Source organism: Rissa tridactyla, chromosome 1 (assembly GCF_028500815.1).
Source record: "Rissa tridactyla isolate bRisTri1 chromosome 1, bRisTri1.patW.cur.20221130, whole genome shotgun sequence".
Classification (NCBI taxonomy): domain Eukaryota; kingdom Metazoa; phylum Chordata; class Aves; order Charadriiformes; family Laridae; genus Rissa; species Rissa tridactyla.
Window position 1 is genome coordinate 217,160,939 of NC_071466.1, and position 26,154 is coordinate 217,187,092.

At 48.6% G+C, this 26,154-nt stretch overlaps 1 protein-coding gene across 1 annotated transcript in view; it reads left to right on the forward strand.

The window, feature by feature from the left end:
- Window positions 1-25,926, forward strand: part of EXOC4 (exocyst complex component 4) — a 430,815-nt gene extending 404,889 nt beyond the window's left edge. The window contains exon 18 of the mRNA XM_054189731.1: window positions 24,540-25,926. Within this exon, the coding sequence (XP_054045706.1) occupies window positions 24,540-24,777 (238 nt within the window). The 3' untranslated portion in view covers window positions 24,778-25,926. The remainder of the gene's footprint in view (window positions 1-24,539) is intronic.
- Window positions 25,927-26,154: the final 228 nt, after the last annotated feature.

The following is a 26,154-nucleotide window of genomic DNA, read 5'->3' on the forward strand; positions in this document are numbered from 1 at the left end:
TGCTCCAGCTTTGCTCCAGCACCTAACAAACACTCTATTTTTGCTTGTAAGTTTGAATGAATCCCAGCAGCAGAGTGGATATAGACGCTCGGGGTTTAGGAGTAGCCCAGTTGGTGACAAGAGGCGGAGATGGCCTTGTGCTACAATTTCCCAGTGCAAGCAGGTCCCTTGCTTTCAGCGCAGGCATCCGTGGAGGTGGCAGGGTTGTCCCACCCGGCTCTGATTCTCGCGTGGGGAGAACTGGAAAATACCACGGGGAGCAATCTCTGAGCCCCATCAGCGGGATTTCAGGGGGTGCTTTATTTCAGAGCGCGGTTCTGGTTCGGATGCTCGACGTTCAGGGCCCCTCTCCTGCCACGACAGGCAGGCAGGGGACTTGATTTTGTCTGATTGCACAGGGGCAGGAGAGATTTGTGCCTCTTGCCTAATGCGTGAGGCTGTCCCAGGCAGGAGGAATAAGCAATAACTTGCTGCCATCTACTGGGTGCTGCGGAGGGAAGGGGAAGCCGGTGTGCATTAGCAATTCCTCAGACATGCCGGTGCTCTGAAAGAAGTCCTTTTCATTGCCACATGTTATTTCTCTTTCTGATTTCATTCTTGATAGATACAGAAACAGCAGGCTGCGTTTGCTGCCTGGGTGCCCAGGTTGCCTGAGGATGTAGCTGGTCGAAGGAGGCTTCCTTCGAGAGCCGGTCTCGATGCTTGACTTGTGCACGTTGAACCCCAGGTCCAGCGGATCCTCACCTGGATCCCCTTCCTTCGGTAGCAAACTGCTCTTCTGCTCTCAGGTGCCTCCGCAATGCTCCTGTGATGCTCCTCCGCTGCCTGTCTTGACTTGTGATTCAGAACTGTAGGAAAAGGGTATCTCAGATGTTCTCCCTTGCGGCTGGCGGCACTCAAGCCAGGAGAAAATTTGGGGCATTTAAAATCATTCCGTTCGAGTAAAACCCACGTTAGCTGAGTAGACAACTTGGGTACCGGGCCCTGTAACTCGCGTATCCTGCACAGCGCTTCGGAGATTCCAAAGCAAATGGAGCAGACCACTAGAAAGGATACTGCAGGTATCTTTCTACTGCAGGCAGAACTGAGCTGGAGCTGGAGCTGACTGTGCTGCAGATCTGTTCTTTCTTCCTTCCCTGCAGCTGCAGCAATTGGAAACACAATAGTCCTGCTACTTCAAAGTTTCCTTGCCTGAAAGCCACGTTCTTCTGCCCCTGCGTTAGGAGCAGCCTGGCTTTCGGAGCTGATGTTCCCAGAAAGCTGCTGGGGAGATGCCGTGATGCGTTCAGTATCGTGGGGTTCAGCTGCAGAGAAAAGGGGGCAAACTACAGCAAGTCACGCCCACGGCTCGTTTTCCGTGAAATATTCATCGCCGAGTACAGGATAATATGTGGACGCAGACACGAGGGGCATGGGCTCAAGAGAAAGAGAAAAAAAACAGGTGAGATCTAGCTGTGGTCCAGGAGCGGCTGTTGCGCAGAGTCTTGGGTCCCGGTTGACTTCACTCATTACCTCTCCCGCAGGTCAGGTGTGAGGAGTTTTGGTTCCCGGGAGCGATCGATGGAGCCACTTCCTCACCAGATAACTATGACAGTCTCCCAGGTGTTTGGTCGCTATTGATGGGTGTCAAGATTGGGGGCGCAGTTTCAACACCTGCGCGAGGTTCTCTGCGTGGCAGGGGCAGCAGGTGGCATCACACGTATGTCTCCTGTAATGTCTTGGGTTGGAGGGGGGGCGGGTAGACAACCCTACAGATCGAACCCCTGCTTTTTCCAGTCAGCTACCGGTAGGGGTTTTGGTACCTTGGTGTAGACATGCTGGTCACTGACCCATCTCCTCTTGACTTGGTGTTGGTAGGAAAAGCCCCGTCCCTGTTCATAAAAACTGTAAATGTGTTAGTCTGGAGGAATTCCTCTCTCCCCACTTTATAGCCCAAGGCGCTCGATGCTGCCGGAGGTAAAAGTCACGGATGCTTTGCAGTATGGATCCTAGGAAGATCCTTCCCTATAGAGGAGCCAGGAGCAGAACAGGCTCTGGAAGAAAAGCTTCTCTTTGCTGACGGCGTGGGAAAGACGCATTATCTCCATCACGATGCTGGACTCATGTTGTGTATCTGTGGAGCATGCCCTCATTTTGTTTTTGCTGCTTTTAATTAACAAAGCTGCTTTAGTTTTCAATTAAGGACTTGGTTACAACAAAATCCGTATTTTCTTTTCCTTTCTTTTCTCTCTTGTTTTCTCCCCCCTGTAGTTTCCACTGAGCTTTGATCTCAGTGCAGGTTTAATTAGCTGTAATTAGTGGTTTCACTGCATTAACCAAAAATCCCAACCACAGAGGATTAAAAACCACCCCTCAGCTTGATGCCCGCCCCCCTCCCCTTCCTCGTTTTGCTTCCCCCATGCGCTTTGGAGGATCAGAGACTGTGTCCCCCTGTGGTCCGTCACCATGGGTGCTGCCGGGTGATGCCCCGTGCATCCCAAACAGCTGCCCTGTTACGGACTCATTAAAACTGCGCTGGAGCAAATCGCCCATCCATGTGGTTTAATTTCCAGTTAAATCTGCAGCTGCTATGAGGTTTAGTGGGACACCCATTTATGCCTTCACAGCGTTTCATAGAGCACTTCTTGGGGTTTCTGACCGCTCTCCTCATTACAGTACATTTACAGCAAGGAGCCTGCTTGAGACTTCCCAAATTTTCCGCTTCTGCAGTCCTGCATGAGCTTGTGGAAACCATAGTATGGGGATGTCCTTGGCTGGAGCTGCCCGGCTCCTCAGCACAGAAACAAGAGAGGATTTTGGAAGACGTGACTCTGATCTGGGGAACCCCAAATCACTGCTCTTCTCTCCTCCACGGAGGTGCAGTGGGAAATACCACACCGTTGGCCGTGCAATTCATCTGGTTGGTCACAACAGAGAAGGAAGAAACCAAAGAGCTCACTGAGCTGATGAAGGAAGAGCCGTGCTGAGAATCAGATCTCCTGCCAAGAGATCCACTTGACACTGGTTAGGGACCAGCATACGCCACGCCGAGTCCCACCAACCACTCGTGTGTTGGAAAAGGTCTCGGTTCCTCTGACCATCTCAGAAGCTTTGTGGATATTTGTGGAGACCACAGTGGAAAATGCAGTATTCCCAGGTAGCTCACCGTGATGCCCACGACTGGACATCTCAGGTGGGTCCCAGTTCACCGTGGGTCAAGCTTACCACATTTGTGCCAAAATTGGCTGGTTTCAGTGTCATGCTTGCACCCAATCTCCTTGCAGTGCCAGGAAGCAAAAAACTCTCCTTGTCCCTTCCTCAGTTCTCCAGGATAAGAGGTTGGTGAAATTCAGAGCTAAGCTTTACGTCTGTGAGTGTTTGGGAGAGGAGTTTGGCCAGACTTCGAATCACTGGCCCGTGGTTCTAAGATGTACAGGAAAGGCAACACCCTTCTGGAAGGCTGAAAATGGTTCTCGGGTCATCTTGCCAGAGCAAGGACTCATGCTCTGAATCCCCCGGGACTCAGAAGCCATCTCTTGCTGTCCCAGGTTTGTCATTTTGGGAAGGGAAACCTTCCCAAGGCCCGGAATTGCAGTCTTCCTGCTGAGCCATGACCATGCCCTCCAAGTATTTCTTCTTTGCCGCAAAACCAGACTTCTTTGTGGAGCCTGATGTGTCCTGGCACATTTGGAGATGGGGTCTTTATGGTATCTCTGGCCGACAGTTTGTTTCTCCCATCTTTGGGCATCTTGATGGACATCGGATGCGAGTAGATCCGAATGCCCCTGGTTTGTGCAGCTCTGAAATACTCCCTAGAACGGCACTGGGTGCTTTTCCTGCCAAGTTTCCTTGGGAACTGCCCCCAAAACACACTGTATTTTATTTGCTATGCAGAACGCACGGTCGGCACACGACAAAAGATCAGCAGCTTTTTACCCCGTCGTACAGGAGGAAAGCAGCATCCAGCTCTGAAGGCTCGGTGCGAATTTGTGATCACGCTTCCATATTCCCCGCCATGCCGACACCTCGGCCAATACATCCTTCCTCTTCTCCTTCTCTGCACAGCAGGCCCTGATGCGCCGCAGTAAATGAGAGCGGGGAAACGATCCAGCTTCGGGGAAGGGCTACGTTTTGGGTTTTGCATCAGCTTTTTTCTCTTTTTTTGGCGGGATCAGCTCCCCGGTCTGGTTCACAGCGAGCCTTGCAAACAGCTGTGCTGGCACAACTGAGGGAGAGGGAACAAACAAGGAAATGAGCTGTAAGGCTCTGAAATGGTAATGTTCCTGAAAATGGAAGTTTATCTTAAATTAGGATCAGACATCAGGGGTGAAGCAGGGGATTGCTGGAGGTAGGAGCAGAGGGGAGGCAGGAGGAGCCAACACATCCTTGTGCAGAAGTCACTGCTCTTCCCGCACCGTCTTCGGGCCATTTGGCCTCCCTCCGGCCTGAGGATGGACAACTTTTGGTCTCAGGTTTGCTGAGTAGCAGATTTCTTATTCACTGCGCGTGTCTGGGAAATGTCTTGCCTGCTGCCAATTCTCCGCATTAGGAAAAAACTCCAAAATGCCCTAATGGTGATAGACCAGATGTTCGGAAGCAAAGAGCCCGACTCTTGGGGGATGACATTTCTCGTGTTTGTCCTTAAGTAATTTTCACGTAATGAGAGCACTTGAGCACATGAAGATGGAGAGAAAGTGGCTGGACCACTGGGTAATGACAGAGCACGTCACTCCCTTTCCTTTGGTGACTGCATGGATTATAAATTCCTCAAGGAGGGGATTTTGCTGGCTTTGTAATTAAAACACACACCAGGCATTTCGCAGACGCGTGGGCCGTGGCAGCCCAAAGAACACCCACACAAGTCCAACGAAGTGTTTAAGCCTGAGTTTAACTTTCAGATATACGCGTTGACCCGTTGAACCGAGGAACACTTGCTCGATAACTAGAGGTCCGCCAGAGTCACGTCTCCATCGGAGCGAGCTGCCCTGGCTTCCCTTTACAGCAAGCAGCGAGAAGCGAGCATGATTAGAGTGCGATTTTCTGAATTGGTTTAAATTTTCTTTGAAATGAGATGAAGGGCCTCCTACGAGTGCCTGTTGCTTTCTCAGGAGGCTCGGGGAGCAGAGGTGACCCGCTCAGGTGGATTTATCCACAGCAGACGTCTATCACTAGGTAAGATGAGCCCCTCCTCGGCTGTCTGAGGTCGGGAGGTGACTTTGCGGGTGGGCGGATCAACCCGTAAGCGCCCATGATGGGTTTTTACACCCAGTAGCAGCCCTGTATTAACTGGATTATGGAGATGAGTTCATTCCTGCATCCCTAATGTCCGAACGCGCTGGGGTGTGGGAAATCACGTAGCATCCACTCTAAACCGGTATCGGTCCACGTAGCGGAGGAAGCATCTTCAAATACCAGTCGGTACTGGAAGGCGCCGGTCCTGCCCAGGCTTTCCGCTGTTGACTCAATGGTTTTAGTTTTTATCAGCGATTTCAGTTTTTCCCGGAGGCGTTTTTAATCTTCGCACTGTAACCTTTAAAGATACAGGTTTTGGTGGCCTCTGTAATGATTTTCATTGCCTGAATGTGAATGTTTTGAGTTGTTCTGAGTGAAGAGATTAATTCAATTTTCCTAAACTGGAAATGGACTGAAAAACCGAGAGGCTTCATTGACTTTCTTTGCTTGGTTCTTGGTGTGTTAGTGAAGCAATCAATGGAGGTGAACTTCTCAGCCAGCAGAAACTGGCGTTCCCGTTTCCAGGAAAACAAGCTCAGGAAGATGCGAATAAACATTTTCTAAGAAGTGGTTTTGGCGGTCAGACTTGGCCAGAGCACGTTCCTACTCTGCATGAACAACATCAGGATATATTCTCCTGGAAATGAATTACAAACAAATTCCTCATTTATCCCTGAGGTGACAGTCTTTTGCTGATATGTGCTTTCTCGAGACTAATAAGTTTTGAATGTCGGGGGGGGGATCAAAGTAATTACTTTGTGTTCCCAAGCTCCTTATTTGTGTAGGTGCACGTGTGTTTATCTCTCCCTGTCATGCTGCATTGCTAATGGTAATTAAAGGGAAGGGAATTTTCTCGTTAGAAGTTTTCCTTCTTAATTTCTGCCTTTAGTGACTTTGGCCTCCGTGAGGATGCTCAGCCACTGACCGGTTACTTGTAGAGCTGCAGTTGCTTTAATATACGGTCCAAGTTTAGGAAACTCTGGCTGCCCAGCTGGAATGGGATCGTTGTGTTTACCCAGGTCTGCGGTACATACGGAGGGCGGGTGTTGGGTTTTCTCTGCGGCCCAGGTTTTGAAAGCGCATCCTGCGGGCGCGGGTCCTGGTGGTCGCTGTCACCTTGGTGGCGGTCCTTGCAAAATACCGGAGTACTCGTCGGCGTTGGCTTTATTTGACTGCACCGAATCTGGTATGCGGGTGATCGTAGCGAAAATGCGGAGCAAAACCAAGTTGTATATTGTCAGCAATGGTGTGGTGTGGGCTCAATGGGTGGGCCAAGGAGTTCTACCCGATTTCCAGCCCTGGGTGTCCATCCTGCCCCAGGGGGAGTTCAGTCTCTCCTTGCATTTTTCCTTGCAAATCTCCTTTGATTTTTCCATGAAACGTGAAATAAATGGGCTGGGAAGAGCTCACAGGGCTTTCCCACCGGCTCCCCAGGCTGCTCAGTCTGCAGACCAGGTCTCAGATTGGATCAGGAGACCAAAACCACAGCCCCACCATGGTGTTCAGAAGCTCCCCGGGTTAATACAGGCTTTTTTATCCCATAGAAATATGAAGATGAATGTGAAAGCTCATTTCCAGGTCCACGTAAAGCATAAACACACGTGCTACACCACTGGCTTTAGCCATGAAGGGGCTAGGCAGGCTTTTGTGTGCGTGGAGAGCAGCTTCATTTGTTTGCTTGCTTTAAAAACGCCATAGGAAGATTTTAGCAATCCTCTTCTCTCAGTCGAGTCCAAGCACCTTCTCCTCCTGCCTTCGCTTGGTCCCCTGCACTTCCAGAGCTTCAGGCTATGGAAGTCACACCAAGCATCACACAACCACTGGGGACGCTGAGGCAGCAACGTGCCGGGATGGAAGTGGTGAGCTGAGAGACTTTAAAGGTAGCGGCAAAATATTCCTTTTACTTCATCCCTCCTGAACCGGGCGTTGTATTGGTGGCATTGGGCACTGCTGGGCACAGCGGATCGAAATCTGAAAGACCTACGTAGTGCTGGTGGAGACGCAGCTGCTGGGGTGTGAAGGCAGGCAGGCCACGCCAGTGTGGAAGATGAATGGTTGGTGGTCACGATCTTACTGGAAGGTTACAACCTTGGAATAGATCCTAAGTGTCATGACAGACCCCAGGTCTCTTAAGGGACCCGTGTGAGATCCAGAAAAAGGACCACCATTCTGTGCTTCATGATTCCAAGGGGCAAAAGTTGATTTTGAACAGGCAAAATAGTGCCGAAATGGAAAGCAAGGTCCTCCTCATCCGTCTCCTGTTAAGGGTCACAGCCTTCTCCATTCACTGGTATCTCCTGGTGACACTCGTTGCGTCCTGACTCGCGTTTTGGTGGTGGATGGCTGTCGGTCAGTCGGTGCGGATGTCACCTCTATGCATGCAGCTGGTGGAGGGGCTCGGCTCTCCTGCAGAGCCAACACATGCTGGTTTCTAATTCAAAAAACAAAAAGAATGAGCAAAAAGGAGGGGCGGGCATGTAGCCTGCAGCTCTCCCTCCAGGAATTCGGTGGGCCAGCAAAGATCAGGAGAGTTGGTGGCAGAGATTTCTGTGTTAGAGCCTGGAGGAGGGATGGAGAAGGACCTTTTGCCCCAGGGCCTGTTCACCGTGCAGAGCTCAAGGAGGACGATGTTCAAGGTTCTCTCCGCCCTTGTGGAAGGCCACGAGCATGTTTTTGAACCCATGGATGTGCAATAGCATCTCTAGCTGGATTTCTTTATGTATTTAAATATTGCAATTCAGTCTTTAGTTGTTTTTTGAGATCCTTACTGTTTTGCAAGTGACCGCAGTCCAGGGAGAAGCGAGGAAGGAGAAGAGGGAGCTCAGCTGGTTTTGCTTTTAGTTAAGGGTGTTTTATTTCCTCTAGAGCAGCCAAGAGTGGCACCTGCCAGCACAAGGAATGGGCTTCAATGGATCGCCCGCTCTCGTCGCTCTCGTTGGAGCAAGATCCTCCATGCTCGTCTGTGAGCTGGCTGGTGTTACAGGGAAGCTTTGCCAAGGGCAGGCAGAAGGGATGGGAGGATCACAAAAATGATCAGAGGGCTGGAGCCCCTCTGCTGTGAGGACAGGCTGAGAGAGCTGGGGGGGTTCAGCCTGGAGAAGAGAAGGCTGCGGGGAGACCTTCCAGCCCCTTCCAGTCCCTAAAGGGGCTCCAGGAAAGCTGGGGAGGGAATTTTGACAAAGGAATGTAGAGATAGATCAAGGGGTAACAGTTTTAAACTGAAAGAGGGGAGATTTAGATGAGATATTAGGAAGAAATTCTTGACTCTGAGGGTGGTGAGACAATGGAACAAAGAAGATGTGGATGCCCTGTCCCTGCAAACGTTCCAGGTCAGGTTGGACGGGGCTCTGAGCAACCTGGTCTAGTTGAAGATGTCCCTGCTCATGGCGGGGGGGTTGGACAAGATGGCCTTTAAAGGTCCCTTCCAACCCCAACCATTCTATGCTTCTAGGATGGCCATTTAAATGCTGTTTAATTTGCCAACCTCATGGGGATGTAAGAAGCAAATCTCCGATTACGTCTTACAGTTCCTAAAGGGTTAAATAACATCATGGAGGTAGTTCTGGTTTGAGGTGTCTCTGTCACCTAGCCTTGGACTGCCTTGATCGACACTGTTCAAACAAGGTCAAAATTTAACCCCAGACTCCAGACTGAGCCTGAACAAACCTCCGGAGCCATCCCACGGGAATACGTTTCCCCGTGAGCGTAGGTGAATGTCAGCTCCACGTCTGAGCTCTCACGTAAACCTGCTCGGAGCTGCTGTTTGATCTAGAAATTGCTTCCTGCTCCCGGGCTTAAAGGTGGGCTCTGCCTGGGCTGAGTTCGTGCGCCGAAGGTGCGGGAGTCTGCTGGGAGCGTCCGCGTAAACGCACAGCAAACAGAGCTGTTCGAGGAAGGACGGATTTTTTAAGGAGGGAAGTTGGCGTGACACACACACACAAAAAAAAAAATAATGGCAAAGAAAGGGGGGAACCATCAGTGTGTGAAGAGCAACCATCCCGGGCGTTTGTCTGCAGCTGAAATAAAGGTAAATATTGGATTGTCAGCTTGAAATGCGTCTCTATTGCCTAGCTCCAGCCTGCAAATGGAAGCAATTAGAAAGATGTCCTGCCTTTTTCACAGTAGGCTGCATCTTTCTAGCACAAGCCCCACAGATAGAAAGACACATGCAAGTCCTTAAGCAGCAGATTGGTTTACCCTGTCAGTCAGATCTCATTAGAAACTGCAATGCTTCGTACCCGGTGATCTGCTAGGAAATAACAGATATTGGTGCTGCGCGATACGTTTCTAAGAGTCACTGCTCATCACTTTTCTTCGCACTGAAGTCGTATCTTTTGCAGAGGTCTCTCTCTTAATTAGATTTGAGGCGGGGAACGGCTCAACGTACCGATGCAATGGCATCCGGGAATCAGAAATGTTTCTTTTTGTTCAGGCTCAATCAGCCTTCGGCCTGTTTCAGGTGTAGGAGCAGGCATGGCCCGGCTGGTAGGGTGTAAAAGAGCAGTGGTAGGACACAAGGGGGACAGGTGAAGACGTGGCCAGTTCTGGGAAGGGTGCCTTCAAGGTCACAGTTCAGGACAGGAGAGAGGAGCAGGGGGTGGCAATGGCCCAGGGCAAGTTCCTGTTGAATATAGGAGGGAAGAGGGAAAATGAGCAAAGGACAACACCAGCACAACTGAGAGGACCAACAGGGTCAAGCCATAGAATCACAAAATGATTTAGGTTGGAAGGGACCTTAAAGATCATCTCGTTCCAACCCCCCTGCCCTGGGCAGGGACACCTCCCACCAGCCCAGGTTGCTCCAAGCCCCGTCCAACCTGGCCTTGAACCCCTCCAGGGATGGGGCAGCCACAGCTTCTCTGGGAAACCTGGCCCAGGGGCTCACCCTCCTCACAGCAAAGGATTTCTTCCCAATATCTCATCCCAATCTCCCCTCTTCCAGTGGAAAACCCTTCCCCCTCGTCCCGTGGCTCCCCTCCCTGAGCCAGAGTCCCTCCCCAGCTTTCCTGGAGCCCCTTTAGGGACTGGAAGGGGCTGGAAGGTCTCCCCGGCGCCTTCTCTTCTCCAGGCTGAACCCCCCCAGCTCTCTCAGCCTGTCCCCACAGCAGAGGGGCTCCAGCCCTCCCAGCATCTCCGGGGCCTCCTCTGGCCCCGCTCCAACAGCTCCGTGTCTCTCCTGTGCTGAGGCCCCAGCGCTGGAGGCAGCACTGCAGGGGGGTCTCCCCAAGCGGAGCAGAGGGGCAGAATCCCCCCCTCGCCCTGCTGGCCGCGGCGTTACCCTCTGACTTCCATCCTTGAATGAGATGAAAATGCTGTCCCGTGAGTTTTGCAGCTAAATCGGTAGAAAACGGAGTAAACTGAGAGATGATTCTTCAACTGCAGAAGGCGACTGGCTCCAGGGCACAGAAACGCACAGCCTGAACGGGGAATGCAGATCAGGCAATTCCTGTCGGTCCAAGGTGGATCCTCTGGTGAGGCTGACATTAAAAATTCTGACTCAAATGCAGGAAACATGGAGTTAAGGAGGTGAATTATTGACGGAGCGCGAGTATTACCATATCTGACAGATGGAGACTGTCTGAGAACATTTTGCAGAGTGACATCTGCACCGCGCCTGATTGGCGTCCCTGAACTTTCGCACATCAGATGTAGAATATCAACACACAAACTCTGATGTGGCAATTAAATCTGTCCCGTAATGAACCTGCGCTTCATAGCCAAGAGAAATCCATACCCTCAGGTAAAGACCAAAAACCTCAATTCTTGTATTTTAAGAAGATATCGAAATAATTAAATCCAGACCGTTGCTTTTGAATATACACATATGATGTCACCATCTAGAGATACGTATCGCGCTCAGGAAATGGTCTGCAGCGTTTATTCTCTTGCTGGGATTTTACTGACAGCTGTAAAGCTTGCCTTGTATTTCACAATTTGTATTCCAGATCTGAGATCAAATAATGTAGAAAAGATATAAAATTCCGATGACATCTCACATCGCCTAAGTGCCTTAACATCTGAAGCCGCAGTCAGTCTCTCAAGCGCATACCGAAGTCACACATCAGATCTGTATTCCACACCGTCGTGTGTGCAAAAACAAAGAGAAGAAGAAAAGAGGTGCAAATAATAGCAAGTTTTATGCTTTCATGAAGAACAGCTTGTATTATGAAGAAGCAATATGTAAAATATGTCTTTTTTAGTAAGATTCAGTGCCTTCGTATTCCAGGTTGTTTTCTTAAGCCCAACGCAACTTAGTAAATTATTGTAATTTCTTGCCATCTGTTAACCGTTTGGTGCGCGCCGCGAAACTCGTTCTTCCTTCACTTGTAGCATGCAAATGTGCAGATTCAAAGAATCATCAGGAAGATGTGGGGTTTGTCCCTGGAGGGGGTTCAAAGGGGGACACCGGTGGGGAAGGTGGCCCTGGGAGGTGAGCATCAGCACGAGGGTGACTGTTTCTGGGTCGTAGCCATCCCGTTGCACACGCAAAGGACTTCACTCTGACCCCTTAATCTCAACGGACCTTCATTTTCTCCACCGCAAAGCAGCCTTTTGAGAAAACGGAGAAGTTCCGTACCTGGTGTCTCTAAAGTGCGTTGAGATGTACAAATGGGACCTGAAAGAGGAGGTTAATAAATTAATACAAAAACCTACAGGTTCAGTTCTCGCAGCAGAGTTCTTGTTGATCAGCTGGAGGTTTAGTACAGTTAGAGGATGCGTTTCTGGAACGAGATAAAAATAGCAGTTCAGAGCAACTTCTCTGCTTTTGATGGCTATGAACTACTCCATCCGTTTAGAAGCCGTGCCGGGATTCTCTTCTCAGTCTGTAGGGACCGATTTGTTTCCAAGGAGCCACGGTCACTCTGCAGGGGAGGCTGTCCCGGGTTCCCAGCCTGTACGTAAGGAGTGGTGAGCAAGGGCATGTGTCTCCGTCAGTAAGACAACCAGACCTGGCTTTTCCATGCGGTGGAGAATGGAGATAGAAACCACACCTGCGGCTGTGGGCTGTGACATTGCCGTGATAATGTTTTCGTTTAAAATCCTAAGGGTTTGTGCTGTCTGGTGAAAAAAAATGTTGTAGTGCAGATCCGTTGGCTGAAAAAGTTGAGATCATTGGAGGTAAAGTTTCACCAAGAATGGCCAGAAGAGGCCACAGTTGTACTGCACACGGCAGTGTCCGTACTTGCTCTGGCTTGGGTGGATGTTCTCTCAGGAGCGGTATTTTTCAAAAGAAGTGGATATTTTCAAAAGAAAGTGGCCTTCTTGCTTTGCTTACTACAATACCTTAGAGAGGCAGTGGCTTGCCTCTGTAAATACGCCTTTTGCCCTAAGTACGTTAGAGAGGGAAAAGCAATTTCAACCAAAAATATTTCTGCAAGAGCAAATGAGTAGCAGCTGGCCATAAATACCTCTAGCCTGCAAATCTGAAGCTTTCTAAGCATCAGGAGAAGTATTGAGAACTGGCATATTAGGTGTGATGGCATGTTCATCTGGCCAGTGGCCAACAGAGAATGCACGGAGGGGAGGGTTGAAGCTCTTAAGCATTAACTACTCCATCCAGGAGACCCACAGTTCTATATTGATCTCCCCTACTTTCGCCCATCTAAAAATTCAGCATTGAATCCATCCCGGCTGCCTGGTTTCTTTATAATAAATGACCTCCACAGGGCACTTTAACCCCATAAAAATATTTATTTTGTTGTAGGATGAATTGACTTGACCCCGTTTCTTCTGCAGTCATAGGTAGGAGATCATGGCAGTCAATCCCCTCGAGGTCTTGGTGGTGGTGGTAGTTGACGATGATGAGCCAGTGGGTAGGGTTTGAGGCTGCTGCACCATTTTATTGTCCTGGTTTGGTTAGGTCTTGAGCAAGCGAGGGTCTGTAGGTCACTTCCCCAACCTCAGAGATTTCTAGGCTGGCACAAGGTAATGACGCTGGATGGTCCTATCAGAAGAAACGATAGTGCCATGAGGCAAGTGAATCCAGTAAAGGGGTCCTCCATGAGAAACAGCCACATGTTCAACAAAAAAAAAATAATAACAAACTGAATTTGGTGTTAGCGTGTCTACAGAAGAAATCTCAGTTCCCTAATTTCTGAAGGTAGCCAGAAAAAAAACACCTGGAGTTCTCAAGAATTTGGGGCAGTTGGCCTGACTCCAGCGAGTGGTTCAAACCTCCTTTGAAGCACCGAGGCCCGACTGCAGCCTACTGCGGGCAGACGTTGACTTGATGGACCTTGTAATGTCCTACCGCAGTTCACGTGTTGCGGCCTGTTGTGCTCCTTCGCAAGCAGACCCCATCAGATGTGTCCTTCACCCACCGGTAGCTACCAAACCTTCCTGGTTTCATTAAAAATCAGCAAACTTGCACCACTGAGCATCTCCCCAATTACAGCGTCGGGTTTTTCTATCCAGTTCCAAGCCACTTGATCCTAAATAAAGCTGGGGATTTTTTGCCACAGTAATTGTTGTTCCCAAAGGGTAGCTAAAATTGTATTATTTTTTGCTGACTGGAGCAATCTTTGCAGTACTTTCCATCGAACTGCTGACTCTCTCTCCTTTCGGGCTACATTCATTTCCACGTTTCCTCTCATTTATGCATGAGGCAAGGGGAAAAATTGCTTAATATTCTTTATAAACTGGCATATGGTATAGATAATTTTTTCCTTTTACTATATGCAGTAAAAATGCAAATGCGTGTGGCTTATTTGCAAATGCTGGCATTAATAACTGATATTTAAACAGGCCGGATTAGCACTTTTACTGATATATTAAAAAGATTTTTTCCAATCATTTGCACACTCAAAATCAATTTTAATACAACATGTAAATTGAATTTAATTTTTTATATAAAATTGCGTTTATCTGCTTGAACCATTAAATTTACTATTTAATATGTACTTTCCAGCTCACTTGGTTAGAATTTCATTGCTCTTTATCTGTATAAATTTAATTAGCCTTGATATCATCAGTATATTATAGAACTAATTAAAGATTTAGATAAGTGCTGAGGGTGCTTATTTAATACCCTATAAAGTTCCATTTGGAGAGCGAGAAATTCCATCCTTCATTCTATCAGCCGGTATGGAGCTACAAGGAGTGTCTCAGACGTTGTTTTTGAAATATTATTTAATGGGGTTTAATGGGTTTATCCTTCCTTTTGAAAAGCCGTGTAATTACCGTGTATGGCGGCGGAGCGCGAGGGTGGTTGGAGTTGGCTGGGGGAACGGTTTGGAAACACCACGTGGCGCGGGTTCCCCGCCGCGATGCCACCGCCGGATGCAGAGGGATCCCCAGGCATCTCCTCTTCCCGGCAGGGCAACATTGGCCGAGGCACAAGTGACAAACCACGGGAGGAAGGGAAAAGGAAATAAGAAGGAAATACAAATAAGGAAGTCGTAGATACAGGGGAGCTGAGCTGGTGTCAGGATGAAATGGAGGAGAAAGAAAAGGAGAGATCTTTTGGAAGGGTAGTTGTAGTTGTCCTCCGTGTACCTACCTTTTCCTTTGCTAATTACCTCCGCCTTTTACAGGTGATCTGTCATCTGTGTTTTACAAAATGATTTGCAGTAGAGAGAAATCCGAGTGCTTCAGTGACACAGGGCTGCTCGTAGCACCCAAAGGTGTTGCCTGGGTTGTTTTTTTCCCAAAACTACAGATTAAAACGAAGCTGCTTAATCTGCGTAGAGGCCAGTCTATAGTGCTTCGTACGCTGTCTGTGTGGTTTAAGTTTTAAAAAGGAAAACAATTGGGTTTCATAATTTAGTTGTCTTTACTTAAAAGACTGTACTTACACCTTTTGGGGTAAATACACCTACTTTTCTTGCCTGGCTCTGTGCCCTGATCAGAACTCTGTGCGCCGCAGTCCCAAGAGCGGGTACGGTACTGATCAAGGTGCGAGGGCTTCCCATCTCTGATACTGTTTTCTACCTTGGACAAATAACTTAATTTTTATCTCTTCCAGCTGTAAAAAAAAACCCTAATACTATCCTTACATCACAGCCCTGAGTATTTATTAAGGGCTGTGATTTGCAGAGGTACCGCAGGAGCGGGAAGCACCATTATGTTATAAATTCACTTTTATTTCTTCTTCTGCTGTTTTATTTTCTTGCGCAAACCATTTCACCTCTTGGGTGTTTGCACATTTGAGATTTTTAAGGCTTTTTTCACCTTCTTGACACTCTCCTCCTCTCTCAGAGCTGTCTGTGCCTCCTGCCCCAAAGGGTGCCGCGTGTTGCAGTGTGTGGAGATGGGGCTTCCCAGAGACCATGGATGAGGTGGGCTCTGGTGCACCTGGAGAAGATGTAGATCACAGCAGCACACAGACAATTTGGGCCTAATTTTAGGTTCCCTCTACAGTCCATGAAGACAAATAAGTCACCATGGAGACTTGAGCGATTTAAGGAGCTGGGACTGTTTAGTTTGAGGAAGAGGAGGCTGAGGGGAAACCTCATCACTCTCTACAACTACTTGAAAGGACATTGTAGAGAGGTTGGTGCTGGTCTCTTCTCACAGGTAATTAGGGATAGAACAAGAGGGAATGGCTTCAAGCTGCAACAGGGGAGGTTTAGGCTGGACATTAGGAAAAAATTCTTCCCAGAAAGCATGGTGAGACACTGGAATAGGCTGCCCAGGGAGGTGGTGGAGTCACCATCCCTGGATGTGTTTAAAACTCGTTTAGATGTGGTGTTAAGGGATATGGTGTAAGGGAGAACTTTGTAGAGTGGGGTTGATGGTGGGACTCGATGATCCCAAGGGTCTTTTCCAACCTAAATGATTCTATGATTCTATGATTCTAAGTGCTTCTCAGCCACAGTTCATCTCACCCCAAGCAGACACAAGAGGTGTCCACTTCTTGGCATGGTTTGGAAGAGGAGCTGGGGTTGACTAGCACAGCACTAACATCTCTGATGTGGCCATCTAAAGCTGTGTGAACTCCTGAAGCACTTTGGGTTCTTCTGGAGGCAGAGAATGGGTATTGCTACTGTTGTCCCCAGAACTGCTCCAGGTTAATTAAAAATCAAGAAAGAATTCTTAAAAAATGATGATCAGGATATACATTCCTCTGTGGAATAGCGTCCTGAGGATAATGATATTCTCTTGGGTGTTTTCGGGTTTTAACTGCACAGAGGACTTGAAGGACGCGGTTAGAGAGTGGATATATGATGTAGCAGATACCCTCCATCACTAGTTTCTGTTTTGTTATCGTAAGCTCCCAAGATGGAAGAAGCAGCCGCATCCGTACTTGCAGACTCTTGCTTTAAAATGCTGATCACTGACGCGTGTGTGCAAACATCACCGCAGTCTTCATGAGGTGCAGAAATTACAGTAATTGCTGCTTTATGTGGATTTTCCTCGGCTTGGTATTTCAGGTTTTCAGAACTTGCTTTGCAAAACCCTGCACGGTAGAACTCCCCTCTCCCGCCCCATCTTCGGTGCCCTGTAACCATCAACTCCGTCCTCATCTCTTGCCCTTCCCCATCAGCGCCTCGTGCTCCACAGACAGAACAGCCCCATGGCCTCTTCTCGATCAAACTAGTCCTGAAAATCCATTTCTTCTGCGTTACATGAACTGAAGTCACCTCATTCCCTGCTGTATCTTCCCCTCCTGCACTCACTCACCTCCTCCGTCTATTTAAATATAACGGTTCCACCAAGATCTGCATATATCAAAATTAAGTGACTTTAAGACGGTTTTGGTCTTTTTCCCTCTTCACTTTCATGCTCCTTGTTCTGTCTTGTGGCTTTTGTGTAGATTTAGTCTGTAAGTGCTTCATATTTAACCTTTTTGACTTTCTTATTGGAGTACCTGAGATATTTTTGGGTGCTCTAAAAGTGACTCCCTAATCCCCAAAAAGGGAGGGAGATAAGGCGCAGAATTTTTTCATTCCTTTCGGGTAAGTCAGCACCCAGATCTGAGTTCTCGCCTTGCGAATCTCTTTCTGTCCGCACTCCTGCAGAGTGGGCACCCAGCTGTATAATGAAGGAATAATTAAAGTAAGATCCTTTATTCTGAAACATCACACGGTTCGTCTGAAGGTCCTTCTCTCAAGAAGAGATCAAGTCATTCTCAGGGAAATCAGAATTGAATTTTGAATTCACCTGGCCATCTTTTGGAAAAAATAAAAAAGAAAATTTTTTTGTGTGCAGGCCTGGGGTTATAGGTTAACATTAGCATTTAAATGGAGAACGGTATTAATAGCCCTCAGAGGAGCTTGTCTCATCCTGATTGCCTTTCCACAGATTTTTTTTTCTAAATGAGAAAGCCTCTTTATTTTTTTTCTCTGTCCCCAAGAATAGAGTTCAAGAGACCATCGTTTTTGAGATATATAGACACACACACGCTCAAAATGCATCCTTAGAAGATGGGTTCGTTGTTGGCAACTTGGTGTTCTGTTTTAAAACTGCCGTTTTTTAAAAAAAAAAAAAAAAAAAAAAAAGAAAAAAAACTCAAAACTGTTTTGTGTGTTAATTGGCTGCTTCAGTTTCGGTTTGCCCATGGGATGTTTTTTCTTTCACCTGGGAGCGATTTCCACCAGTGGTATTTGACCTTCCCTGTCTGCTCTTAGTACAAAGATGTTTTGCAGATGATGGTGGATCTTCCTGGGCCAATTCCAGCCTGCTAAAGTGAGCAGAAAGAGTACAGTTGCATTTGAGCTTTGGATTAGGCATTGTTTGCTCAAAGGTCTGTCCTAAAAAAATGCCCAAAGAACCCAAGGGTTAGTTCAGAAACTTTGAACCCAGTCCCATCGCCAGTAGTCAGAGGAACAAGTCACAGATGTCTAGGTTGGTTGACTTGTTGGGATGTGAGACAACCTCACGAAGAAGCATTGTAAGGATGCATTTTATTTTTTTAAAAAAGAACCAATCTTTGTCGTACAAGCCCTCAAAACTAGTTCGTCCATCCTGTATGAGCAGGATAGTAAGGACTTTGGACACCTTAGCCAGTTCACTCTTCGCTCCCCCAAAACACGGCCATCAACGCCAAAGCTGAACATAAGTGGAGAGTGTGGCCAGGTATTTACCATCCTAAAGAGCTACAGGCTTGGAGCCAGATTGTTTCCTTCCCCTTGTAAAACAGCAGTTATTGTTATTTCCATGGCAAATCAGGAGAGATGCTCTATAAGAACCTGTACCGCCTTTGTGTGTATAAAATCCGTCATATCAGGTCAACTCAGCAAGACCCATCTCTGCTTTTCAGCATAATACAAACAAATAACAACCGTGCGAGTAACCCCCGGGTCACTTTGTTCCCATCAGCCAAGTTCCTGACGCGATGCTCAGGTGAGTAAAGGTTCTTGAGGTCAGCTATAAATCCTTAAAGGGTGGGTGTCAGGAGGATGGGGCCAGGCTCTTCTCAGTGGTGCCCGGGGACAGGACAAGAGGGAACGGGCACAAACTTGAGCATCGGAATTTCCATCACAACATGAGGAGGAACTTCTTTGCTGTGAGGGTGGCAGAGCCCTGGCACAGGCTGCCCAGAGAGGTGGTGGAGTCTCCGTCTCTGGAGACATTCCAAACCCGCCTGGACGCGTTCCTGTGCAACCTGCTGTGGATGACCCTGCTCTGGCGGGGAGTTGGACAGGATGATCTCCAGAGGGCCCTTCCAACCCCTGCCAGTCTGTGATTCTGTCATTCTGTGTTCAGTTCTTACCCCAGATATCTCGCCGCTGGGCACTGGAGGCTCCTACTGCCCCGGCTGCCGCTCTGCGCAGGGTCAGTCAGCTTAGGGCTGCCGAGCTGGGCTCATCTGGGAGCCGACCGACGTCTTGGAAAGCTAAATTTGCTTTTTGGTTAGGTATGCTAATCCGCTATTATTATTTATTAACCTATTTGTCAGACGATGGAATCAGCTTTTAATAAATATTAATTCCTCTCCCTGGTTTTAAATCTCAACTTTAAAAAAACAAAGCGGTTTGCCCGCGTTTCGCTGAAGAGAGATTTCCCTCACCTGTCGTCCATTTATTTCCCCCAGCCCTTACTAACTTGCTTTTCTCAACCTCCTCTCGATAATCAAAAGAGCATTTATAATGGCAGGGACAAATACACTTCTGAAAGGAAAATGAAGAGCCTAAATAAAAAATCACAGGACAAGAGGCTCATCCCACTCGCTCTTTCATATTTCATTATTTGATAACATCAGAAGATGAGTCCATCAGAGCTGCTTGGGCAAAGGCAAACAGGAGTGTGTCTGATCAATATTTATTAATACTTTCAAAGACAAGGGAGGCAAAGTTGAGCAGACTTCGTAATGGAGTGAATAATTACTCATGCAAATAGGGTTTGGCCGAAGGCAATGCCATGCCAAAGCGGCAGGTTTTTAATTGCACCCAATTAAAAATGCATACCTTTCGCTCGCTCGCACTGTCTCGCCTGCTCTCTTTTTTTATTTTGTAGGAAATTTTTAATTAAAAAATAATCTGATCCTATAAAGAGTGACAGATGAATCCTGGGTATATTAGCTGCAGAATTCTTCAATAATCCAAGATTTGGGACAGGGTAAAAGGGAAGGCAGCTGTAAGGACATGGGGTAAAGGTGGGTTTGTGTGGCTGAGCTTGTCCGGTGCGTGGTCTGGGCTGCAGATGAGCAGCTTTAGTTCTCGCTCCTTCTTCTTTTAAGGTGCTCTGTCACCTTGGGAAGACCATGAGTCCTGCGCTTTGGAGCAAAGGCTTCCCGTCTCTCAGAGAGATTGCCCCATCCGAGATCTCCTCTGTTATTTTACTGAAAACCCAGCCAGAGCTGGCAAAGGCAAAATCTCATTTCACGTCAGCGTAAGTTCCCTGAAGGTGATCAGTGTTTCCTAAATCTGTTTACCTTGGCAGTCCTACTGTTTCTCCCACACATTGTGTAACTGTACCTGAGGTGTTGCCAGTACCCTCGAAGTTAACCTTCTATTAGCTTTCTGACTGTGTATTGAAGCATCTTGATGAATACCCAAATCTCCTAAACCTTTGAGGCTAACAGCAGCTTCTGGGCACTCGGGGAATGAGCCACGCGTGGAGGTGCCAGAAGGATGCTGTAGACTCGACTGGCAGGTAGCTGCTGTTCAAATCTGGGATCTCAGTTTCTGCGAGGTCCCAGGTCGAACGATTTAATTCTGCCAAGTTCAAGCATAAACGTTAGAGGGCTAATTATAGCTGAAGAGGGGAGCTGAAATTAAAACTCCTCCTTACACCACTGACCACGGGGCTTTATCAGTCCCTGCCTGTAACTAGATGTCCCTTTAACTCCTTCAGCTGAAGAATGAGCAGTGTTTTTCCAGCTGGGAGAGAGTTGGTAACACTGAGTAGCGTCGGTGTTACCAAGGAGGATGAGTGTGAGCCTCCGCGGTGCCTTCGTCACCTGCCACTGCATTGCCGCGTCTGGAACTGCATGAGATCTGCTGGTTTTCACTCGTTTTGTGTCTACCTGCAAGAGGAGCCAAGATTTAAAGAATATCCATTAGCGTGGCAGGAGGCGGACTGGCCACACGGGCCGTACCGTGATGCGCTCCTGAGCCTGGTCTTGTTTTCCCGTACCGAGAGGTTCTCGGGGAGTTCTCCATGTGTGTCTCAGGAGAGTGCTGGGCCTTCGTCGTTGTGCCGGGATTGCAGCGTTAGCATCGTTAGCAATTAAACGGCTAAATCTGTTCCCGTGATTGGAGATGAGGTTTGGTTTAGTCTCTCTCTCCCCGAATCCAGGAGTGAGAAATATCCTCCCAAGGTTTTGTGGCTTCTGCTATTGATGTTTTATCAAAAGCTAAGATTCGGTGCTCTGCAGGGGACCAGGTCAGCCTTGCAAAACCACATGGGTATTTTCAGTCCCTGTGTCAAATAGAATCATAGAATCGTAGAACGGGTCTTGTTCAGCACTATCGGCAGCACAGTCTGGGCGCGCAGGAGATGGGAATGTTGAGGGGAGTGCGGCTGTAAAGCGTCTCCTGTCACGTGGTGGCACAGTAGCTTCTGGGGGACCACAAATTGTGCTGTTGGGTTCCCCATCACCGGCACGGGAACCGAAATGAGGAGCTGACACAGGGTGATTCAGTGTTAGCCAAACCAATTGAGTTTGTAGCTTGTAGGGGTTACCCAAATGCCTTCTGCAAATAGCAGCAGACACAGGGATGTGCGAGGTCTCCCCCATCCTCACCTACCCTCCTGCCTCTTGAGCTGCACAAACATCCTCTCTTGTCATGTAGTAAGTCAGGCGGACTTGGGCCTCCCTTACCAAGCCTGTTCTCAAGTGGCTTGCATGGTTTCCTTTTCTTTTCCAAGGGAAATGTTCTCATTTAGACAGTTCTCTGCCCCGTTTACCGCCTGCTTCTAAGGGAACAACGTGTCCTTGTAGCAGAGCCCACCTCAAAGTCCCCTCAGGCAGTTTGCGATGGCGCTGAGCTGGTCCTCCATCAGCTGCAGGAGTTCCGTAGCCTGTATCTCAACTGCGTGGAGCCAAACAGCTTGATTGGTTTTTCAGCTTATCATTCATCCCCGGAAGCTATTTTTTATTTGTGTCTTCTATGTGTATCCTCCCCTGCTCCTGCACGATCCCTTCTTTTGACCACACGACCCAAATCCTGTCAGTCCTTGTTCTCTGAATCAATGATTTTGTGTCCTCTTCCTCCTCCCACCTGGTCTCAGCTGGTCCTTGCCACCAGTTACGTTGCTGCAGACTTTCAACCGCAGGAGCACATTCTCAGGTCACGGGAGCAGGCGATGTCTGGAAGGAGACAGCGGAGATAAAAATGCAGAGCTCTGAAGCCCAGTCGCTTGTCCACGCTGGCAGAGGCGAGACCGGAGGTGCTCCAAACGTGGGGTTTTGCTACAGCTGGTTACGGTCCTTGCTGCAGTGATTTGCGGTCCGCTGGCACGCAGGATGCTCTGCTACCGCGCGGCTGAGCCAGACCTGAGAGCCTGCAAAGTAAAGAACAAGAGAAATTCAATACGCAGCTTTGCCATGTTTGCCCTGATTGCTATTTTAATGCATTCAAAGAGGAGAGAAAGGGAGGGAGGTGATAACTTTTCCTGGAGCCCCTGCTCTTGGGTTTTAAATCATTTATTCCACCAAGACCTGAGGATTAGAGCGCAGCCTGCCCTCGTCCTCCTGCAGAAGCGTGGAGGAGTCATGCAGGGACCTCCTCTTCGGCTGCTCTGGCCCGTTTCTGCCTTGCTTTGCCCTTCATCCAAAGAAGTGCTGGGTATTTGGCTCAAATAAGTCCTCGCTGCCGCGTGATGCAGTCAGACAGGGATCTTCTCACTTCTCCTTCCCTGAGCTTTTCAGATCCTTTTTGCTTTACAAGGGCATGTAACATCTGTATGAAGCTATAAAGTTAAGCAATTCCTCTAGTAAAGGGGGGTGCTTTCTTTACGTGCACCACTTTTTTTTTGGTTCTGATAGCCCAAACAGACCTAAACCCCCCGCCAGGGCTCATCGCCCACTGGAGCTTGCTGCAGTGGAACCTTCCCCCTGTCCCTGCCCTGGAAGGGTCTGTGCAGGGTTGGGAACCCCTCTGCCTAAAGGAGCTTCGTAAAGCCTTGTATTTTCACAGCTCCCTCTGGATAGGATGGTTTGTCTCGGTGATATCTAGGCTACAGAACCCTGACACCAGATCCTACTCCTTGGTACGGATGGGGAAACTGAGGCACGGAGCACAGCTGTGTGAATTGGAAAGGCCGAGCCAGGAATCCACCAAAGTGCTCTATAAACGGCACTAGAGTCCTGATTGCCCTTCTGTTGCGTGACCTCTAAGCAATGCTTTCCGAGAGCCGCACGCTCTTCTCCCGCTTTCAAACTTTAATCGGTTTGTGCTATAAAGGAAGGGGAGGAAAGAAAAATTCTCAAAGGGGCCCAGCAGCTCTCACAAGTTTCACCTCTCCCACCCGGGCTGCGGAATCAGGGCAAATAATCCAGTCCCACATCCCATTTTTTTCTGCAGTGGTTGGATTGGCAGCTGTCAGAATTGCCCCACTGCTTCCCTGGCCCGTGACACGTTTTCCCTTCCAGTAAGTATTTGCTTAAATTCCCTTCCTTGGAAATCCATTCTCTCGCTAATGCCACTTTACATTAATTTAAACCAGCCTGCACTGCAGTCTCTATATTATGCCCTTCTCTTCAGATGATCTTTTACTTATTAAAAGAGGCACCTCGGCTCCTGGCTCAAATTTTATTTTGCATTATTTAATATTTTTTCTCTCAAATTGCATGTCTCAGTAGCGTTGGAGGTCTCAGGAGTGTTGGGCTTGGAGCTCTTCCCATGCTCCGTATTAGCATCTCTCTGCAAGAGGGCTTCATTAGGGACAAAAAAACTCTGCTTCCCTTACCCCGTGATTCCTTTCCTTTCCAGAAGCCTCCTGTCCTTTGCAGGCTGAGTAGATACGTATCTGTGCATCACCGTGTGTATGTATCTACACGCGTCTGTACCTTTATACTGCTGTCTACCTGCTGGATACCAAACAGTGACGTAGAATCACAGAATCATAGAATGGTTAGAGTTGGAAGGGACCTTAAACATCATCTAGTTCCACCCCCCTGCCCTGGGCAGGGACACCTCCCACCAGCCCAGGTTGCTCCAAGCCCCGTCCAACCTGGCTTGGACACCTCCAGGGATGGGGCAGCCACAGCTTCTCTGGGCAACCTGGGCCAGGGGCTCACCCCCCTCACAGCAAAGAATTTCTTCCTGAGATCTCATCCCAATCTCCCCTCTTTCAGTTTAAAACCCTTCCCCCTCGTCCCATGGCTCCCCTCCCTGAGCCAGAGTCCCTCCCCAGCTTTCCTGGAGCCCCTTTAGGGACTGGCAGGGGCTGGAAGGTCTCCCCGCAGCCTTCTCTTCTCCAGGCTGAACCCCCCCAGCTCTCTCAGCCTGTCCCCACAGCAGAGGGGCTCCAGCCCTCCCAGCATCTCCGGGGCCTCCTCTGGCCCCGCTCCAACAGCTCCGTGTCTCTCCTGTGCTGAGGCCCCAGCGCTGGAGGCAGCACTGCAGGGGGGTCTCCCCGAGCGGAGCAGAGGGGCAGAATTCCCCCCTCGCCCTGCTGGCCACCCTGCTGGGGATGCAGCCTGGGATGTGGCCGATGGTAACTACTAGGAAGAGGAGCCCTCAGTTCCCCATAGTTTGTCTTTCAGCTGTGTATGGAAGAGTGTGGGGAGCAGGTTTGTGAGATCCGTGCCCACTTGGCATCTCATGGTGTTCTACGGGAATGTTTGTTCTCTCTTTGTGCAGCACCTGACGCAGCCTTCTCTGGTCTTGGCACCAGTGAATAAAAGTGACGGTTGATGGTATTCTCCAGAAATAAAGGTCTGGAGTCTCAAGGATCACTATTCACCAGAGCGGTTCTTTTGTTTGCTTGCTTTTCAGGCAGTATTATGAGATGCTCTACAACACAGCAGATGAGCTCTTAAACCTGGTGGTGGATCAAGGGGTGAAGTACACGGAGCTGGAATACATCTATGCCCTGAACTTACTGCACCGGAGCCAGACGGGTGTGGGAGACCAAACCACCCAGAACATGAGGTTGCAGCGGTTGAAGGAGATCATTTGTGAGCAGGCTGCTATCAAACAGGCCACCAAGGACAAGAAAATCACCACCGTGTAATCTGCTCAGTCGCTCTTATTAACTGAGCAGCAGGGGCCGTCGGGCTGCAGGTCCTCCCTGTTTCTGTTATAATCAAAGGCAAAAGCGCCTGTCTTCTGGGTGGCATTGTACTAGAAGGGAAATGCCATTTGAAATTTGATTTTGGGGTTGTTTCGGGGATTTTGATGTGTAATCACATAATGCTTCTTTAACATATTCTCCCAAGAACGTGTTCTCCAAGCAGGAACAGGCATCCTGGTGGAGATTTGGGTGGGATATTTGGCTTTGCTCTATTGCCGCCGCTTTGCCTTGAGATGTAAGGCAAGCTGCTGTCTGGCGGGGTGGGAAAAGAGAAGATTTCACACCGGGTTAGGTTGTAGTCTTCAGTGGAAGTTCAGACCACACTAAAATAAACGGCGCTATGACAGCCAAGCGCAAACCTGTTGGTCACATGTGGGCTTTTGATGGTTTTGAAGCCATCAGCGTTGCTGCATGGAGCCTCTTCCAGCTCTGCCAGTACTACTCTCCGTGGCAGTTGTAGACGCCTGAAGTTTTCTGCTGTTTCCACTGCAAAGAGATCTAGTTGCTTCTTCCTTCAGATAATGATAAGCCAATTCTCGTAGTGGGAGGTAACATGGGACCATTTGTTTCCAGTTCGACTTTTTCATTATCACAGAGCCATATGGCATCGGTTTTTACAGCGCATACTGCACTGGATGATGGTGGATGTATGTAGGAGAAAATTGGCAATATAAGGTAATAGCGAAACTTAATTCTCTTTTCCTGAATATATCTTTTGAGTCTCCCCAGCTGAAAAGATATTTTGTAATTGTCGTTTGGTTTGAAGGACACACAGGCTTATGTAGCTCAGTACTAGCGATCAGCGAGGGTAGGAGGAGGGCAGATCCCAGCTCTGCAGTCTGAGACGCGCGCAGGTCATCGTTTCTGCCCTGCCTTGACCATGTAAAGCCACCTGGTGAAAGGTTCCTTATTCGCTGAGGCTGAGGAGTTTATACCATCCCTCCAAAGTGCGAATACGCTGCACTTGTATTTGCCAAGTAAATTGTCAACCCAGCTGGGTTTCACATGCTGAGATAGGTTCCCTCTGAGCTGTGTAACTGCTTGTGTGTCAGTCTTGAAACTGCAAAATTAAAGGATGTTTAAAGACTCTTCAAAGGCTCTGGTGCTTTGGCTGGTTTTTCTTAAGAACTGTTATTTTTGCGGTATTTAAAAGATTCCCTTCCAGGTCCGAATTCATATGGTGTCCTCCAAGGTTACATCAGTGTCGAAGTGGTCTTCTGAGTTAGTCAGTCTAATCCCCAGCTACCAACTGGGCATCTGCCAACTTGGCCAACAGGACAAGAAGCTTCTCAACGTCCATGTTAAAAGCAGAACCCA